Source organism: Corvus hawaiiensis, chromosome 30 (genome assembly GCF_020740725.1).
Source record: "Corvus hawaiiensis isolate bCorHaw1 chromosome 30, bCorHaw1.pri.cur, whole genome shotgun sequence".
Classification (NCBI taxonomy): Eukaryota; Metazoa; Chordata; class Aves; order Passeriformes; family Corvidae; genus Corvus; species Corvus hawaiiensis.
Genome location: NC_063242.1, coordinates 14,436,315 through 14,458,006, shown reverse-complemented (window position 1 = coordinate 14,458,006; position 21,692 = coordinate 14,436,315). Strand labels below are relative to the sequence as shown.

The 21,692-nt window shown below is 39.6% G+C and overlaps 1 protein-coding gene across 12 annotated transcripts in view; it reads right to left on the bottom strand.

The window, feature by feature from the left end:
* PPP4R1 (protein phosphatase 4 regulatory subunit 1) overlaps positions 1 to 21,692 on the bottom strand; it is a 65,523-nt gene that overhangs the window by 39,450 nt on the left and 4,381 nt on the right. For 5 of the 12 annotated variants that reach the window (XM_048289246.1, XM_048289254.1, XM_048289248.1 and 2 more), the window contains 2 exons: positions 10,958 to 11,093; positions 2,819 to 2,925 (listed from right to left, as the gene is read on the bottom strand). In XM_048289246.1, coding sequence (XP_048145203.1) covers positions 2,819 to 2,925; positions 10,958 to 11,093 — 243 coding nt within the window. Of the gene's footprint in view, positions 1 to 2,818; positions 2,926 to 4,417; positions 4,461 to 10,957; positions 11,094 to 18,954; positions 19,044 to 21,692 lie in introns of those variants that run through there. The other 7 variants (XM_048289249.1, XM_048289251.1, XM_048289250.1 and 4 more) reach the window with 4 other exon arrangements.

Below are 21,692 nucleotides of genomic sequence, written 5' to 3'. Positions count from 1 at the left end.
TCAAGCCCTTAATTCTTTCTAGAGCATCTTTAATGCACAATTTTGTCACAGCTCTGTCCACACCATTTTTCTCTTCATCCACTCCCCCATCATAGTGCTTTTTAAGCACTCCTTTTCTTTCGCATTTGTTTTTCATTATTCTCTTGCTTTTGCCTTTTATTACAAACACCCAGCAGTCCCAATATATTGATTAGCAACAGACATACTGGATCTACAGAGCCCTCCTACTCATAGCGAGGAGGGTGCACAGCAAGCTCACTACACTGGACTTCAGGAGAGCAGACTTTGAACATATTCAGGGATCTGCTTAGTGGAATACCATGGGATAAAGCCCTGGAGGGAACAGGTGCCCAAGACAGTTAATATTCAAGGACCACCTCCTCCAAGTGCAGCAGTAATGCATCCCAACAAAGAAGTAGTCAAGCAAAAACACCAGGAGACCTGCATGGATGTACAAGGAGCTCCTGGACAAACATAAGCAAAAAAAAAGAAGCCTACAGAGGGTGGAAGCAAGGACTGGTAGCCTAGGAGGAGTACAGAAGAATTGTCCAAACTGCTAAAGCCCTCAAAGAATTAAATCTATTCAGGGATGTCGAGGGCAACAAGAAAAGATTCTGTAGATACACCAGTGATAAAAGGAAGACTAGGGAAAATATGAGCCCTCTCTAGAAAAAGTGGGAGACCTGGTTACCCTGATCATGGAGAAAGCTGAGGTACTCAATGTTATGTTTTTTGCCTCAGTATTCAGTGGCAAATTCTCCACCTGAGTCACACAAGGCCAAGGTGGGGATTGGGAGAATGAAGAACTGCTCACAGAAGAAGATCAGGTTCAAGATCATCTAAGACACCTGAAGGTGCACAAGTCCATGGGACCTGATGTGGTGCATCCACAGGTCCTAAGGGAACTGGTGGAAGAAGCGGCTAAGCCACTCACTATCCATCGTATTTGAGAATTGTGGCAGTGCAGTCAAGTTCCCACCAAATGGAAAAGGGAAAACAAACCCCTAATTTTTAAAAAGAGAAAAAAAGGAAAACACAGGGAACTGCAGGCCAGTCTCACCTTGGTGCCTTAGCAAGATCATGGTGCAGATCCTCCTGGAAACTGTGAGAAAGCACATGGAAAATAAGGAAGTGATGGGTAAGCCAGTACTAAGGTCAAACCATTCCTGGCAAATTTCCTGGCTTTCTACAATGGGGTTAAAGTGTTCGTAGATAAGGAAAGAGCAACTGAAATCATCTACCTGGACTTACACAAAACATTTGACACTCTGGTTATGTCCTTGTTTTTAAATGGGAGAGACATGGATTTGACAGATGGGCCACTCCGTGGATAAACAACTGTCTGGATGGTTGCACTCAAAGAGCTGTGGTTAACAGCTTGATATCCAGGGGAGACCAGTGACAACTGGAGCTCCTCAGGGGTCAGTACTGGGACTAGCACTGTTTAACATCTTGGTCGGTGATGTGGACAGTGGGATGGAGAGCACCCTCAGCAAGTCTGCCACAACACCAAGCTCTGTGGTGCGGTTGGGAAGGAAGGGACGGCATCCACAGGGCCTACATGTGGACCCTGTGAGAAGTGGGCTCACGTGAACCTCATGAAGTTCAGCAAGGCCAAGGACAAGGTCCCGCACTGGGGCCAGGACAACCCCTGGTACCAATACAGGGTTAGTGGAGAATGGACTGAGAGCAGCCCCAAGGAGAAAGACCTGGAGGTGTTGGTTGATGAGAAGCTCAACATGACCCAGCAATGTGCACTTGGAGCCCAGAAAGCCAACCATGTCCTAGGCTGCATCCAAAGCAGCGTGGCCAGCGGGACGAGGGAGAGAATTCTGCCCCTCTGCTCTGCTCTGGTGAGACCCCACCTGCAGTGCTGCACCGAGCTCTAGGGACCCCAAGACAAGAAGGATGTAGACCTGTCACAGCAAGTCCAGAGGAGGGCCATGAAACTGATCAGAGAGCTAGTGAACCTCTCCTATGAGAGAAGGCTCATAGAGCTGAGGCTGTTTAGCCTGGAGAAGAGAAGGCTCTGAGGAGACCTTACTGCAGCATTCCAGTACCTAAAGAGGCCTGAAAGAGAGCTGAGAGGGACTTTTCACAGGGCCTGTAGTGACGGGATAAGGGGTAATGGCTTCAAACTGAAAGAAGGTAGGTTTTAATTAGATACAAAGCAGAAATTCTTCACTATGAAAATGGCGAGGCACTGGAACAGGTTACCCAGAAGTTGCAGATGCCTCATCCCCAGAAGTGCTCAAGATCAGGCTGGATGGGGCTTTGAACAACCTGGTTTTGCAGAAGGTGTCCCTGTCCATGGCAGGTCCCTTCCAACCCAAACCATTCTCTGATTCTGTATTTGCACCTTTACCAATTCTTGCTGCTTCTCTTACCTTCACACCTGGTTGCTCAAAAAGGTCTAAAGGAACAACTTCAGCATTTAAATTCTATCAAAATTTATAGGAGTTTTGGACAGATGGTTTCCAAGTTTATTTTCAAGGCAAGAACCTAATCTTTATCTACAAATCTAAAATGATCATGTCTTGAGTAGCAAAAGTACATAACAAAAGTTACTAAAGAATGTACTGGTGGAAAGCTGCAGTCCCACATTTTGGAGGGGTGTTAATTCTGTTGATTAAAATAGTAAAGAGGAAAGTCATCTCTGGGGGATGATTTAGAAAAATTAAATTTTACACTATTTTACTGTATTTGCAGAAGTCTAGTTTGAATACTGGAGAAAGAACACACTGGTCCTGTGCTAAACATAGGTTCAGCACCTCTGACTTTCCCATATTAACCCAGTAAAATGTTTAATGCTACCTACCTGAATCATCAGCTAATCTGCTGATTCTCTCCAACACAGCAATACAATCTCTCTCATCATCACTGACTTCCTTCAAAGTGTCCAGCAAACTTCGAGCCACCATTTGCCTAGTTTACAAGAAAGATTAAAAATCAGCATTATTTGTGTCCAGAAATACAGCTAAATCAAAAAGTTGTGCAATCATACAAGTTTCTTACACCAAATACAATTTTACATATATTCACTCTTAGGTCAGTAAATTTAGATAGCCCTGCTTTGGGAATTCTTACTTCTGATACCTGGCATAATCTTAAAGAATTGTTAGCTTTAAATGTAACATTGAAAGTATGCTTTCGTTTACAAGGATAAGAGAAACCAGCCACCAAGACCAGAAATAGTAATCACTTGCTAAGTGGGCAAACAGGAGCTGAATGTTAGGATGTCAGAATCAGCCTTCCATCCTCATCTCTGAATTCCCTAACTTGTTCCATACAAAGCAAAATAACACTACTATCATTGAAATGTTTTTAAATAGAGTTCTGAACTTACTTCACAAAAGCATGAACACTCAAGCTGAAGATTTTCATACCAATGGAGACATTTAAAAGTCAAACTTCATTTGAATGCTATGGGTATATACTGTAAAAATAACATGTACTGCCCAACCCATGTGTACCTGAGACATACATTAAGCAAAGTAGAAACATTAAGAAAATACGAAATAAGTCATAATCAATTCAGTTACTACTTCGAATACACAAGACAATTTTCTATGGAATAATTTGTGAGTGACAAGATTTGGGATTTTGTCCTCCGAGGTTCTGCTGCAGCCTATGTTACAAAGTCATATCCATCAGGTACCTAGACAGCCCTATGAACAATGCAGCTAGGAATGTCTGGCAATCAACCTTTCTCCTCAAAACCAGCCTGCAATGGTGTAACTCTTTTTACCCTTTTGGATAACATGGGTTGACCATCAGTTCAGAGAGCTAGCAGGATTATCCCTGGATAATGGAATGGGATTAGGCCAGTGTCCAAGATGCTGGTAGATCTGGTAATGCCCTGAAACAAAATGCTGAAGCACCAAGTGTCAAATGCCAGTTATTTCCAGAACTGAAGGACAGAAACACTCCTAGGATGTAGCCTAGGTAGAAGCACTGTTGACAAAGAGCAGTGCTGCAGACAAGAGCAGAGGCATACCTGAACTTTATCATGCTCACTACAAACAGTGAACGTGAGCAGTAGTCACCAACAGGCAAGAAAACAGATGGTTACATTCCTAGTGAGCTTAAGAACTTCACAATTCCATGCAATCAGAGAAAGGCAGTCCGTTTCCATGAATTCCCAAAGCTAAGCAGACATTTCTATTTTCTCCAACTGAAAATCAGTAATTTAAATATTTCACATTGGCCACCTGCAAAACTAAACTGTTTCGGAATACAGATGTATAAAATCTTCTAAAAAACAAACTGAAGAAACTGTTTGCCTTTAACAAATTTCCTCTCCCTTGCTCTTTTCAACTTGACAGAAGTACAACATCTCTCAGCAGAGATTTTGATATGCAGTTAAAGTTCAGCCATCAAAATCCTAACAGAGAAACAGACTGCGTGACACACTAACCTAGAAGCAGAGTTGACTTGGTCTTTTAAAGGGCTGGACACCTCTGAAAAGAGAAGAGGAACAGATGAAGCAATTTCATACACCAGCCTGGGGGGACATGCGTCTCCTACATATTAAATGTAGTCCTGGAAAGTGAGAGACAAATCAGCTAACCCACTGAGTCTCAGCAGGTAAGGAACCACAGTAAACAGCACTACAACCCATCTAATAAACAGCACAAAATGCCATCTGACTCCTGGGGACTATGGAATGGCCCTCTACTATGCTGGGAGTTTTGAGAAGTTCTCATCTTCTCACAGAGCTTTGTTAGTAGTATCCTGGATTATAGCAGCTGAATACCACAGTGTCTTCACTAGTTCCTGAGGGCTGGACGTGTGGCTATGCAGGAGACCATAAACCTGCTCAAGAGGAGAAGAAGAAAACAGAAATCCTAACCTGAAGTAGATCTGACCTATCTATTAAACCCATTCAACTTATTCCGTGCATTAAATGTAGAAGATGGCCCCCACCTGCATCCAGCTGGTATTTCCCTCTTTGGATTCTAAAGGAATACACGGATCTACTCTCACAACAGGCAGATTCTGGTAAAAAGCAAAACAACAAAGGGCACCAGGGTAAGCTAAACTCACTTCAGCAAACTTAACTGGGTAGGCAGCCAGTAATCACAGAATAAACTCTTAATCCATTCATTCATCCATCCATCCATCCTGTGTTCTGGGAGATGACAGCCACTCATGCTCTCCAAACATTACAGGCCGTGATCTAGTTCTGCCATTATCCCAACAATCTCCCAAAATTCTTCTTGTCTCAAAAACAAAAATACAGGACACAGCTAAACCTTCTTTGTATTTGCCACAGGCTATGATCTGGCACACGGGCAACTACTGTAGAATGACTTGAGCCCTGTAAGCTCCCACTTGGTGCCCTGACTAGAAGTTTGATCTTCCTTCTTGCCAGCCAAGCTACAGAAAGCCTACAACAGAGGATGCAGTGAACTCCCAATGCAGAGCACTGTAACACAAAGCCAAGAGGTAGCTTGCCCTGCAACTTGCCAGGTGAGTACCAGGGGAGCATTTCTGAATTTTTAACATAGCTCTGAAGGATTATCTGTCTGATCTAGACACAGATAAAACAACAAAAATAGGTGGACATGCTTCATGCTGCAGAGGCAAGGAGGTATCTCCTGTGACAGGGAAAAGAGGTTAAGCAGGTTTCTTCTAGGGATAATGACAACGCGTTTGCATAAAATGCATTCTTACAGGGAATCAGACTCCTTCAAGCACCCATATGACACACATTAGTCCACCACCATTAATGATGACAATATAGTGATTTGAACAGCAAATATTCTGTTGCTGTACATTATTTATAGTTAATGAAGGCACAATTTTGGACAAGGATTAATGGCTTCTTGCCATTGCCCTCCTGCCACTGGCTTGGGTTTGTGCAGTACCTGCCTCTAATGAGACACTCACTAGGCTACACTAAAAATTTCTACCTTTACACATTCTCAGTGCCAGAAGAGTTGTCTTCATCACAACAACTAACAGAATTGCATCTTCTTGCCCATTCAGTCAGATCTTGTACACAGTTCCTCCAGGGCCAAAGAGACTTCTGCAAGCTGTTTTGGCAAGTGATGCTTCAAATCAGTAACCCCACAGCTGTGAACTCTGAAAATTATTTATTCATCATAGCTGAGTTTGGTCTATGACTGCCACCTAAACAGCAATGCATCTATTTATCCATTAAACAGTTTACACACCAAAGAAAGGGCAGAGATCAAAGGCTGCAATGTAGCATGCAGTCCAAGCACTTCCAGTACTATGTGCATAACTGGAGGATTTTTAGCAAAATTCGAATTTTCATGATCTTGTCCAATGCTAGGGAAAACTGATTGTTAGGATATCTTGTAGGCACACAACTGCAATTAGCAGCAGGACAAAATGGGAATAGATTACAAACATCCTACCTTTATGGCCAGATGCAGGTGACAGGTATTTGGAAGACTGTAAACACAGACATAATATATGTCTTATATATTGTCTTATGACAATATACTCTGAGAAGAACTACAAATATCTTTGCTTTGCTTACTTAAACTCCTTTGAACATCATTAGCCCTTTAATAAATTTCTACTTTAGAATTTAAATTACTTCATCTGCACAAGGAGTGAATTTAGCTAATAAGCATATGTTAAAAAACTGAAACAAAACCAGAGATACTTTTTTTTTTCTTCAACCATTTTTTCAGAACTTGTAAATCAAAATTTCACAGAATCACAGAATATGCTGAATTGGAAGGCATCCATAAGCACCACTGAGTCCAACTCTTAGCCCTGCACAAGACATCTCAAAGTGTCACACCACGTGCCTGAGAGCACCAGTGACATTCTGTGTTTAAATTAATACTGGCAGTAGTAACTGAGCTTGGCAGTGTTTTCCCCAAACAAGCTCAGAGAACATTCAGAATAAACTCCCAATTTCAAAATCAACATCTCTGTACTCCTAAGAAGAAAGGCTAACCATGCAGAAGTACATTCAAGTATTGTTGAAGTAATTACGACTTTTCTCAGTGCTTTGGGAAGGTTCTGTCCTTTGTTAGTTCGGCTTAAATCATTTTAACCTACACTTAAAAGGTAAACTTTCTCAAGCTACATTGTTATTTGTAAGTGATTTATTTGGTATGCACAGACCTGCAAATTTACGTGCAAAAAAACCCCTGTTTTGAGGTTTTTCATTTTTGCTACATTTTATTCTTTGACATACAGTAGGATCAGAAGCACTGAGACAAAAACAGCATAAAGTTAGAGATCAGGAGAAATAACCTAATTTATACTAAAATGATGAGAAATGTCCCTGTCAGAACAAAGCCAGTATAGTTTCACCTGCATGTCTTCAGCATGAGTTTAGCATTTCCTTACTGCCAGTACTCACATACCCAAAAAAGAAACCACATTGGGCTAGGCTGCAGAGACAGAAGGGAAGTGAGTGGGGAGAAAAACAACTGCAGCTGTGGACAATCAAATTCTCAATTAACTTGTTGGTTATAATCTGATGATACCTAAATGAAAATAAGGCAAGGTAGTCTCAACATCCCACAAAACTGTCTTAGAGACGTTTTTCATATACATTACAGCAGGGATCCTGTAATTACAGCATTCTTCTGTTTTAGTGGGGGTACTTCACGCATCCAAGTCCCAGTTTTAAGATACAGTTCAATGAAGTTCCTGTGAAAGTGTTATTTATAAGCTGTACATGAGTACACACATGTGCTTAATTCCTCTTTGAGATCCAGTATATCCTCACTTACTGCTGTTCTATGAGTATTTTAAGCTTGACTGTTGCCAAAAAACTTTTTCAAAGGACATCAGGTACTCTCCCAAGAGAAAAGCAAAGACGTACTTCAGAACACAAAGAAGCCTGGCGAAAGGACAGCTTCAAATTATCTACACAGATATGCAGATACAGTCTTGATAGCCAAGACTGACCATACTCATGAACGAGAGTATTCTGTCGAGATCTGCTTAGGTCTGAAGAGAAAAAGCAACAACAATTCCTCATAAGCTTATGAAAACGAGGGACCTGTGTTCAGGAACTGCCTCACTATTCAAACAGATTTACTGGTGAGTGCTGTACACTTCTGAGCCTTCTTAATGAGGAATGGAAGCAGGTTCATGGCAAGAAAGATTAGAAAACCCACAAGGGATTTTAACATGAAAAAAGAAAAGAGACAAAAGCTATGCTCCAAACTGCACCAGCAACTGTTTTTTAAAGCAAATAGCAAAAGGGAATCATCATCCTTCTATGTATGTACACACAGAAGTGCTACCAGACACAAGAAGACCCTGTGTTTTAGGGTGATGGTTTTGGCTTTCTGCTCAACATCTACTCTTGATGCAATGTCATGCTGGATTATTAAGTCATATGCTAGAGATGCTTCTCAAATCTGGTCTGGAGGCTGGCTCTTCAATAATCAAACCATTGCCAGACTCCCACTTGCCTTGTTCTACAGACACAACAGGGGTCATTTATTGTAATATTTGTCAGGTTCCCCTCCATTCTCATAGACTAAGGCAACATCTGTGGTGCCCATGAGCAACACCTAAAACAGTAAAAATGTAAACCATAACATAAAAAAAATTGTCACAAAGCAACTCCTTCCACCACTTGGGAAGCTGTTAAAGGATTCCCTACCTCTCTCTCTTTTTCAGTTTATCCTATCAAAATTCTTATGTATTTAAACAAAGAAGACATTCCTATTTCCAAGCCCCGTCTCCTGAAATTTTTTAGGACACAGATACTGATCCATTTCCATCTCAGAACAAGTGGCTGAGGGATCATGAGTGCTCAAGGATTCCACTTAAAGGAGACTAAACTTTTGCAGTAGTTGTTAAAAATCCCTTCACTCTAATCATTCAATACAATCACAGGCTGCAAATATGCTGCAAAGGTAGATGACTAACCAGATAGAAAAGGATAATAAAACCAAATGGAAAGAGAAATAATACCTAAAATGAAATTTCAAGATTAAAGCTGCCATACTAAAAGCAAATTCATCCAATTAAAGGGAAGAAAAATCATCTTACCCTAATTTACCCAGACTCAATGATTATGTTTCAAGAGTTTGGGATGTGTAATTTGAAGCTTCCACAGAAATGCAGGTTCCAGGTCACAGAAACAACCAAAACACTATGAACTCAATCATAGTATTTTAAAAATTTTAAACTACTCATTAGTAATTGGATGTGCTGATACCACACTAAGACACAGGAATAAACAAACGTAATTTAATTAATTTTTTTCCTATTAAACATTCCAGTTCCTCTGCTTAGCAAAAATCCCTATTATTCTGAGACTGACTAATGCTGAATCATCATAAACTGACTGCAGTAGCTACTATCATTTATTGTGATCTAAGTGCTACTCAGTTACACCACTAATAATGACCATTTTCTATTTCCTCTATTTTCTTATGCTACATAACACAACAGAGAGAGCTAGGATTAAAAAAACATGTTTGTACCAGCAAAAATAATCCAAACAAGCAAACACAGAAAAAACTACAGTTACTCTGAACACCTTCCCTGCAGGAAAGCACAGGATGCACAAAGCTGGACAGAGTAATCAAAAGGATTCCAAGTTTATGTATGCCCCATATCCAATGCAATCCATACTGAGAAATCAGATACAGTATTTTCTTAGGTGGGCAAGTAAAATATTAGGACCAGCATTCTTGGTTAAAATTCAAGACACACAACCTGAGTTTCTGAGTTTGTTCTCCTACCTACTGGCTTTTATTACATAATTGTCACCTGGAACCCTAAAGGCTCCTCTTCCCTCCCTCTCCATGAAAAGTCAAAACATGCAAAAACTCTCTTCTGGTAGACAAAGTGCCAATTTCAGCTTAAATTGTAAAATACAACAAACTCTGGATTTCAGGAAAAAGAAAAATTTGAAAATGAGGCATATTTCAAAACTCATCTGTGCATACAGGTTTATGCAGGTTATAACAAGAGAAACCATTCTGCAATTTTCAGCTTCGATTCAATGGTATGTTCATACACGTAGGGCAGATTTTAAGTACAGATCACGTGACTAAAGTTAAGAACAGGGCTAAATCCTTTTTGAACCCAGGCCATGAACAACAAAACAGAGGCCATCCTATTGGGTGGCTGATCATAGACTTTGCTTCTGCCTATTACTGTATTAAGAATTTAACACTCAAGCAAACACACTTCATTAAAAGCTTACTTGAAGCCCAAACTAAACCACCAGAATAAAATACCAGAAAATCTCAATGTTTATGTATTTTATACGTTTCTGTGATCCTGTGACTGTTCACAGTTCCAATTAAAATAAACCATGGGTTTGCATTTCTCATTTGAGTGCAGACTGTTTGCGTGCAAGGGGATGGGATGGGATGTGTGTCCGTCTGAAGTATGCTAATACCTGTGCTTTTAAATGAAACAACCAGCTCAGTGGCATTACAGAAATTAAAAGGGGAAAATGCAGAACACACTATTAACTAAGCAAGTTCACTTTCAATAATCAGAAGCAGCAACACTTAAACTGTAAATTACAGAGGAGATTGATACTGAAATACAGTTCTTGGGTTTCTCTGGCAATCTACAGTGCTGTTCATTATGCTCTCCTGACCTTTCATGAAGTATTTTCTTGATCTCACTTTCACACAGAGTCATGGATGGATTTTACTATCATCTTACAGTCCTGCGCCAACAGGAATGTTAGCATTTGCAAAAAAACCTGAATGATGTGGTCCAATTAATGAAGAAGTTTTAAACGTCCTTTACTACAGTTGCTTAAAAAGTGAGCAAATGTTTTTCTGTTCATTAATATTTTGCTCTCTCTAAGCAGGAGGAGAATGAGCAAACAGAAAGAGGCGTGGAAACTGAAGAGTTTTGTAGAGGTGTTGGGTTTTTTGAAATTATTTGTATTCCATGCAAATCAACTTCAGTCAGATTTTAATGAGATGAATAGTTTGCATACTATTAGCCAGACAGGACATTTAAAAAAGCGTACCTGTTAAATATGTTCTCACTTGCAGCGTACTTGTCCAGTCTTCCCAAAGGCGTCAACATTTCATCTTGTGAGACAAAGTCCAGGGCTGAAGGTATAATAATCACATCAGACTCTGAGCTGTAGTCATCCACACCAACTATCAGAGACATCAGAAATACTCCTTATAATCACAGTAGTTTGACACTAAAATGATGTCTGTTGTTGGTCTGAAATACAGAAGTCTTGGCAAGGTCTCATTGACAACATATTTAGTAACTGTACCACATTGTTCCCACCAGCTTCCCCAGCCCTCATAAAGTTTTTTCTATACAAGTCTGACTGATGATGTATAAATGGATTTTGAGTCATTTTCTCTAAATTCCCAAGTAAGATGCATAACTAAACTTCCTAAGTATTTTTATACCTTGTATTTTTCTCAAGCAAAAGACTTCCATCTAATTGTAAAGTCAGCTTTTTGAAGACATGTACTCGAATCATAGCTGTAGGTAGCCCAGAGTTTATACAGCATGATCTAACAGACCAAAAAGACTTTGTTCTAAACCAGAAAAATCAAAATCAAGCATATTAAAAAAAAAAAAAAATCAGTGTGTGTTGCTAGATCTGACTACCAAATAAAATGGGCACAATTCACCTACTGCATAATTATTAACCAGCACATCATCAGGGAACTTCATATACACAGATCCCTTTATCAACATAGAACCAAAGAAGTGGAAAGAGGCCCAATCCTGTTCTGCAGAGCTGCCTAAGAATTAGGATTTGAATTACCACCTTTTTACTTTCCATATGCCCTCAAAACTGCTCTAAAAGTCAGTCCCATAGAAAACACACACTTCTGGCTGCAAATGCATTCCCCTATTTGAAAGAACTACACCAGGTCACCTCCATTAGTCCTGAAAACACAACACTACAGTATACTACCTCTATTCAGTCTAGCTAAATCTCTCTGAAATGCCTTTTCAAAACTTGCAAATAGAGAAAATCAGAAGACAGCTCTACAACTCCAACAATGACTTTTTAAAAATGAACTCTGCAGAAAGAAGAAAAAAGATTACTGTCCTCTAACTTTTGTATACAATTATGCTGTGCTATATAAATTGCTCACAAGATAGTGTATCATTATTTTCAACATGCAGAATACGTAAGCAGCTACCATTGCCTGAACATCTTCCTTACTGTACTTCAAATGTCAAAAGACAAACACTGAGCTCTGGAAGAGTAGTATTTTTAGACATAAACTAAGTTAATGGCACCCTTTTACCAATAAAGTAATTCTCCTATTTTCTACATAGAGAATCCATGGACATCAGCTGGTCCCAACCTTGCACAAGGGACCAGATTTTGTGGCTGCCGACAGGACATGAAATTCTTGCCATAAATCAAATGAAAAAGTGACGGGGAAAGAGCGAAGTGTGTAACAACAATCTGGGAGATGGAAGCAAGGAAGAAAGTGTACTAGGAGCCAAAGGAAATGGAAGAGCAATCTGAGACGAGATAGTGGTATTAGGTATGTCTAAGGTAGAGGATAGAATAACAAACTGCAGGGGGAAGAAGGAGAGGCTGAAAAGAAAGATCAGCTGCAAAAAGCTATTGCAACACAAAGGGAAAGTGTTTAGCAACTCCAGGTTTACATAACTGTTTGAACTTGTGTTTGGTTTGGGTTTGTGGGTTTGTTTAGGTTTAATTTTTGTTGTTTAGTTTGGGCTTTTTGCAAGAATCAGTTTTATTTTCACAGGAAGTGGGAGGCAAGTAAAAATGGACTCATAATGCAACCTAGGACTTCATGCCAGGTTAAGTTAACAAGGAACAGGCTACATCCTTTCACAAGCTCGTAGAGCTTTAATTCAACCCATCAATCCAACTGAAAGCAGGGATTTTCCTGAGTTTTCAGTTCTGCCATCTCACACCTAGACTATTTCAGCTGAAGATATCTTCACCTGTCATCTAGTCCAACTGTCCAACCACCTCAGGGCTGACCAAAAGTTAAATCACTTCCCTCTCCACGTCCCATTCTCAGGAAGCTACAGAGAGTTATGAAGTCACCCCTCAGCGTCCTTGTCTCCAAACTAGACAGTGAAATTAGTTCTATGACAGTCCTATTCTTCTATTCCATTGTCTGTTGATCACAATGTAAATTTAAAAACATAAATTGAAGAAACTATGTCAAAATACCAACATAATTATTGTCAGCAGTATAGTTATTTTTATTTAGCTATCAAACTCATGAATACAAAAAAATAAAATGCTGACCAGTACATGCAGCACCAATTTTACTCACTCCATTTCTCTCTTCCCAACCTCAACTTTGTTCTATGTTCCTCCTTGTACCCTCTGCATTTATTTTTCTATAATTTTTGCCTCGTGAAACCAGTTAAGTCAACCCAACTGCTAAATCCACTCTATAACAGATGTAAATACCATTGATAAAAATATGACCATCTGCTTACAGTTTATCTGTTTGATGTCTCCTACTAGTTGAAACAGAAAGTGAGTTGTGTGGATTTGGCTCTGCTGAGCTTATGAATTGTAAAATTAGGCTTAGCACTACATTAAGCTTGATGTGCCTCTGCTACCAAACAACATTTTTTATTTAAATAATTCCAGCATCTCAGCTCATAGTCACAGAGAGATCATTCAAATGGCAGCATCTTGATTAACACAACTGTAATATAGGGAAGAAAAGGGTAGTAAAAATAAATCAATCAGTACATGATCAGTTTATAGTTCCAGTAAAGTACTGTTAGTCACCTTATATATTCATTTTCACTTTCATGACATCAATCCAAGCCAAAAGACACAGTCGATTCTAACTCCCATTCTAACAAAGCCCCTCAAGTGGATCTTTGTCTTCAACTTGCCACAAATATGAACCACCATCTAACCACTCCTCATCTAAAATGCAAAAAGGACATACTTTGCATTATTCAATAAACCAACTCCCTTTGCTATTCCCTCCACACTGTACCAAAACAATTATCAAAAAGGTTGTTAGCTGCAGATTGCCTCTTCAGCCCTAACCCTGCCTTCCACCCAACTTTGAGCACTTGACCAACTACCACAGGACCTTGTGTAAATTTGACAAATGCAAAACATACCCTTAAACAACACAAGTGTACTGGTTTGCACTGGGACAGAGTTAGAATTCTTCACAGTAGCTTTTAGGAGGATACTTTGCACATCTCCAACCTATTCATTGGGAGGGCACCATGAGGAATTTTTAAAAAAGGTCCTGACACTGTGTAAGCCCTGTCTTTAACAATAACTAACACAACACTGATTTATCAACACTAGTTTCAGCACAAATCCAAAATACTGCCCCATACAAGGTATTATGGAGAAATTTAACTCTATGCCAGTCAAAACCAGTACAAGTTTTGGCTAATTCAAATGCAGAACATACAGATTTCTTCCTGCTTCAGAATGTAGACCAGACAACAGGACCACATATTACTTTCCTACTGCAGAAAAACCACAGGTCAATTTTCTTATTTTTCTCCACTTCTTCAAACTGGTACAAGTACAGACCAAATCCACAGAAAGCTTATAAGCTACAAGACACCACTGAAAATGCAAGTGCAGAGCCTTACCTACCTTCTACTCTGGTCTTACGTGTTCACACCAACATGCAAAACTAGAGCTAAGAAAACAGGAGTTTCTATAAGAACACCCTATCCCAGGAGTTTGAAGTCACTAGTGGTGTCAGGGTGAGAAACAGCAATTGCATAATGATGTCAAAAGCAAACACAGTACCCCTATTTCTGTCCACTCAAGTACCAAAGCAGAGCAAAATCAATAAATTAATTAATTTATCCAGACTAAGTTTGAAAATTTCTCTTCAAAACTCTACACAATGACTGCCAAACACAAGGAAGCATCACATAACAAGACTGTCATTGACCTGCTGTATTACAGAAGCCAAGTAACTTCTGTTCTGTGTACCTTCATCTTCCTGTCAAAAGATTTGACTAGTTTTTTTGTAGAAGTTGTTTGGGTTTGTCTCTCTATCTTGCATCTGGTCCATACTGTACTGTGTGAAAATATAACTAACATTCTCTGCTTTAAGCTCTCCTCTGTTTTATGGCAAGGATACAACAATAACTTGACACAGTTATTAACTAACATGAACTACCACAGCAATCTTGCTGAGGCAGACTATGCTTAGAGGTGCTTAGTCAACCACGGCCAAACTTGGCTGAGCATACAACAACAAAAGAGAGGTCCATTTAAAACTCAGTCCACTATAAAACCACAATCTCTAGGCCAATTTTCAAGGGAGTTGGTTTTTCTACTACATGTCTCATCCTCATAGTACCCTTCACAAAGATCTCTCATACTGGATCTTTTACAGAGAGGTGCAAAAAATTATGTTTGAAAAAAATGACTGCTATTTTTTCTTATTTAATAATGCAGAACCTTTCTTATTTAATAATGCAGTTCCCTGCCATAGACTGTTCAGTAGCAAGGCCTATATGTATTCTTTTTGTTCTTCTGTATTTGCTATGAGCTCCACAGCAGAAACATATTCTTCTTTGCTTTGGCATAGAAACTCAGTAACAAGATGTGGATTCTAAAAAAAATAAGCAATTTTCAATTCTGAAAGCTGAACAAACAGCTTTAAGGATTCAACATTTCCAGCTAATATTAACAGTTCTCTCATTTTATCTTCTGCATGCCCAAAGAATTCTCAAGATCTCCTACAAAATCCATATGGCAGTTGCTATGGATATATCTACTGAAGTGGACTAATTTTTATTCAATTTTAATATAAGCTATTTATTACACTCTACATCAATTGTTATCATATGGATATTCAGGATAATATTGCACTTATATGCAGAAAGGACTGGGTTCTGTTCTGCTGTTCAGGTAAGTAATTTTTCTGCTTAACTGTAAAGCAAAAATTGTAATCTTATGAGCCCAGACATTTGATATCATGATCACAAAATAACAGCAGCAGGTTTTGTTCTAAATTACTGCCCTCCATGCTACAAATGAAGAATTTCACCTTACATTCAGACTTCTGCAGAACACAAGTAATATTCTCAGTCCTTCAATATTGTAAACACATTCGTTTCTATATAACTTTCTGTAAGAAACACCACTTTGCATCTCCATGTTCTGCAAAGAGAAATTCACCTCAGCATGAGCATCAATGCTTAAACATCTGTATTTGTTCACAGCTGCACTCACTACTCTTAACTCCTTTCTACTGCACAATGTCCCAGCTCTGGTTCTGTGGTGACAACACAGACCAAAGCATCAGTGACACTATTTCAGGTTCATTGGCTACCACAAATTTACTGCACTGCTTCAGTAACATTAACCAACAGCTATTTCAATGACATTCACACAAATATTACAAAATGTGCTTGTCATGCTGAATTCTACCACCCTGCCTGCCCAATCCAGGCATAACTCATTGGTCATCACAGAATCCACCATTAGAAAGGAGGAGCTCTTTTTTCCATGAGACACTTAAAATATTCTGTTTTCCCCCTGCTGAAGTCCAAGACTGAAAATGCAACTGAGATGCCATGAGGTGTGTGATTCTACTCAGCAGAAGTTATCACTGAAAGTGATAATCTTAGATTCCAGCCCACTTACCATATTAGCAGAAACAAGAACCACCCTTCTCCTTCTGTGTTTCTCCCCTAAATTAGCCCTTCAAACCATGGAGCACTATCGGACTTGAGCCTTTTATGAATGTCAAGTTACCACACCTGTATGCACAGACTTTGTTGTCTGAACACCGAGTTTGGCGGGACTGGGTTCGGGGGTGGGGCAGAAGGAGTAGAGAGGCAGGAGCAAGGAAGAAGAAAGGGGGAAATGCAACGCAGCTCTGATGCAAAGCTGCTGTGCCAACAAGCAAGGCTTACCACATTAGCCCCTACGTAGCAATTTGATAGCAGAGCTTGCTATCAGCTCAAAGCACAGACATGGCAAACCCTTTAAATAAAGCTTTGGTACAGGTTTGTGGGCTAGGGCCAAGGAGCACTCAGCAGATGAAAGACACAGGAATCAAAAAATCAGCAGCTGTTTACACACAGAACTGATGCAAGCATGGTACAGCAAATTTCAAAGACCCAGCAGCCTAAACATAACAGGCTATGAGAATATTTTCATTTAGCAAAGGCCTTCATAAAAAGATAGTTATCAAGCAGCCAAAGGAGTTGCACTTCCCAACAAGCATCAGAAGAAAGAAGGGGCAATACAAAATTCTTTAAGCAAGGAAAATAGGTGCAGCTACACACAAGTTTGTTTCTTTCAGACATACACAAGCAGCACTGAAAATCCTTGATTTGCTCTGAAAAAAACCAAATAGCTCCACCTCGTAATGCTCACTAGTCGTTTATTTGCACAACAGCTGAATGTACCTTGTACCGGTTAACAGTTTGACCAGCAACAAACGCTGGTCCAGAGGAAACTGAAACAAAGAGAAGGACATCCAAGGTACCAGTTAAAACAATCAACAGTTTACATTCTGTCTGCCTATTTCCTGTAGGGAGCATGTCACGCCCATCACCAAGGCATTCAAGTTCCCTGCTATTTAAGTCCCTGTCTTCTACCTCTTTCAAACAACTCCATGCACTTCAGAATTGTGGAATGAGGTTGGAGTGAAGCAAAAGTCAGCTAATGCAAGCAGGAAGTTCCTCTAAGATTCTTTTTTCTCCTCTACGAGGACATCACCATCAAAGAAAGGTATTCCTTTTCTCTCTGCAGAGCACCGCTGTTCATGGGATTTTTAACTGACCTCATGACTGACTGAGAATTTTGTAGCACTGCTAGGAAAATCCTACTTCCATCTTCAACCAACATGTTCTCCCTGGTCCTACTACAATAGACACATGCATTCAGCTTCAGGCTATGCTCAAATTCTGCCACACAACTGGGTTATCTGGTACACACAAAAACTGCAAGTTCAAACTATATGTGCCTTAACACTGGACTAACTAGAAGGGAGAGAAATATGAAGCAAGCAGCTGAAGCTCAAATGCTCCAAGGACTTGTGTAAACTTTGCACCACTGATGTGACACCATGAGTTATGTATGATACATCAGCTACCAAGTGTTGTTCCATTGTGCAGTGACTTCAACAGCATCATCACAGCAACTAAAATACACTCACTTAGGCTAAACACTGCAGAGAAGGCAAGCTCTACAACTAGTACATCCATAATCTATAAAACATGGCTTTGCAACATAAATCCCTTGGAACTTCCTAACTGCACTTTTCCTCTCCCCACTTGAATCCCAGACAATGTTCTTGAGATGTTGCTTGACAGCTTTCAAAACTCTTGGTGGGATAAACCTCAGTGTTTCCCAGGCATACAGAGAAATTCTTGCTGCAACTCTCCCCACTCTTTCTGTCTGCTCAGTATAAAGTATAAAACTTTATATGGGAGAAGGTTGAGCAGTACAGAATGCAGGGGATTCACTCTTGGAAAAAGTAAGAAGAGTCATGGGTGTTCATTTCAATGCAATTTAATGTTTGCATTACTTGCACAAGCAAGTATCCCTACAGACTAATCAAGCTGTTCCTCCTGTAGGCTGTAGAGGAAGGAAAAGGTAGTCTCTCTTCCATTCAAATATTTGGGAACTGTTCAGGCACTATGGCAACAACACAAAAAAAATTCCCTTAGCATATTTGTTTATCAGAGAAAAATGCTTAAAGAGTCTGCAATATCACTCATATACCATGTCCATTTTATACATTAATCTATTTAGCTTTTCCAGAAATTGTATAGAGAATAATGTATATTTATGGCACTATTTGCCTCTCTTTTCTTTAGCTTAAAAACAGTAAGAAAAACCCACTAAACCAGTGGTCTCAACTGTCGATGCAGTTGTTCCGCTGTTGCAAACAAACACCCTTCACAAACATACTCTGACACTTTTTCAACCTACACAGTACGATTTTAACACCCTACTGGCCAAGAAGAACTGCAGCATCCCTCTCAAACCAAGAAACAGCCACATTAGTTTTTCTCATACTATACCTTCTGAAGAAGACAGAGGAGCCCTGATGTTCTGGAAACCTTTAGGGGCAGCTGTCCCTGCCTTGCTCTTCCAAAGAGGGAACTGTTCCTCCAGCTCTCAAAGCAGAAGCTATCCTTTCATCCAGTTCTGCTCATGTTACAACTCTTACAATGAAAACTTCCTGCCCACACAGAGGGAAAGTCTTAGTAGCAAAAGGCACATATAGGAAAGAAAAGCATTTTATCTTCAACACACTGCAGTCTGCCACCTCCACAATAGGTCAGCAGTCAGAAATAACTGCAAGCACCAAGGTTTCACTATCTTAAGCCTAGGATTTTGAACATTTCCAACTCCGTCATGACCCTTTCACTCCCTCTGTTTTTTAGCTCCAAGTGGGAGAGAAAGGGAGAAGGAGGAGAATACCCAAAGCCCTATAAGATAAATCATGGGACAAGAAGAAAAAAAAAAGCTGGCAACCTTAATTGAGGATCCCTGCCAGAGATGGGATAATAAAAGGTGCTTGGTGAAAAGAACATTCCCACATCAGAAGTGATGCTAGTGGCCTTGGAAAGCTGAAAGCCTAGAAAATTACCTCTTCTTCAACCCTCTACTAGGTGTAATGGAGAAAACATATGCAGCTGCATGAGCAAGATTCATTAGCCTACATCAAATCAAGCACAATCCTTTCCTCACATCATCTCCTTCTCTCTAGGATTCTAAGAGGTTGCTGGAGAGAGACTAACCATTACCCACCTGAGACCACTAACACCAGAATTCCATGAGGACACAGCCATCCACCTGAGTCTCCCAGTTTCTATGAGGGTCAATCACCACATTAAAAGACAAAGAAATGAACCGAAGTGTTGGGAGAATTAAACCCCAATCTCCAGGGAAAACAACCGACTTAACACACGTGCTTCATTAGCACTAAGGAACGGTTACTGGATTCCCAAGGGAGCAGAATCCCAGTCACACCAGAGAATTGATTCCAATCACTACAGAACGTCTGCCATCAATTTCTGTTATTAATTTTTTGCAACGCTGAAATGCCAACCCAGTAACTCAAACGACTTCAGCACTCTTTCACCAGAGCTAAGGCTCTGATGGGACCAAAAGGTCAGTACTGCGAGAGGGCATTCGAACATCACGTTGGAAATTTAGCTATACTCAAAGCTGGAATTAAGTCTAAGAAGTGACACAACATGCAGCCTATACAAAACAACTAACAGCATAACAAAATCTGCTAATTCTTATTCTGTGGTGAAGGAACAAAGAAACCACAGTGCAAAAGCTTCTGATACTACTATGAACAGCTGTGGGAAAGGCAAGGTGAATTCTAACATACTGAACGCATGTTATGCCAGCATAATTCACTGCCAGAGAATAAAAACTACAACACAGCATCAAGCTGTGACTGTGATTTGACACCACAGGGAAATACAGACTGATTTTATAAAAACAAAACAACAACAAAGAAAAAACCAACACTTCTTGACTTAAACTATCATTAAAATGTTTTAAAAATTAAATTTCAAATGGCTTCCACTTGGAAAGAGTCTTGTGCCTTAACTCAAAGTCTAAGAGAGTAATTTAATTAAAAGCATTCAACCACCACAAGCTCACTGCTAATGCCAGATGATTTGCTCATCACCTGGAAAAAGAACATAGCATCAATGATAAAACAGCTTTTGACATCTGCAGATGCACAAAGAGAATTTTCTTCAGCTCAGCTAAATAACTGGTTCACTCACTGAAAAGCCTGCTGGAAGGAGAGGCTAGGAAGACCTGTCCTCCCTTTTTTAATCAATGGAAAAGAACTCAATAATAAAAACAGAGCTATGCTGGATCATCACTACTCTGGTTTTAGTTTTTGAACTGTTTCATCCACTAGAAAAATCCAAACAGTAACATTAGATTTGCTTATTGTCAAATTTTAAATCTATCATACCATTAAACACTTGTGTTAAAGAAAACAAGTTTACACATAGGTGTGCGTATATATATATCGATCTGTAAAAACTCATTTAATAGCTCTAAACTAGAACTGTCTAAATGCATACATATTAAAATTCCATTTTCTGCATTTTTAGTTAAAACATCTGGAAACTAAGTGTACAGAAAAAGGAAATTCACCGTTGTCAGCACGGCAAAAGGTAAAGTTTCAAAATCTGAGTAATCTACATAACCACCAAAGCATGCACATATACTTGCAACTACCAGAAGTCCTGACATTGCACGCAAATGAAGCTATCACTAACAACTACTTTTTCCAAACACAAATGTAAAACAATACTAAAACCAGTTATCAGATCAAAATTTCTTTTCTCTCCTGATTTAAATCACAATTAAAATAATGAGCTGAATAAAGCTATCCTCCTTCCAAATCTGAATTCTAATTGCAGATGGCTCTGTTTTTTAGAGCACACATCCTGTCCACATCAATGGTCAGACTGAAAGACATCAGCATCACGGTACGTTTCATTTCATCTATCTGTGCTGATCAGTTCAACCTTCAGAAACAGCCATGGGATGCGGGAACACAAACTGTCTAGGAAGAGTCAAAAAGAACACTTTATTTATCAGCAAGATGTACTTCTACAAGCCCACATTTGCTTTTCAACCATTTCTGCTGCTTATGTTCTTTCCTGTTCTATACTTAGCTTAAACAGTTGTACTATTCTATTTTGATTTTGTATGCACAAAACAAAAATTTGAACAAAAGCCAGATTTTCCCTGACTTCATATACTGTGCAAGATT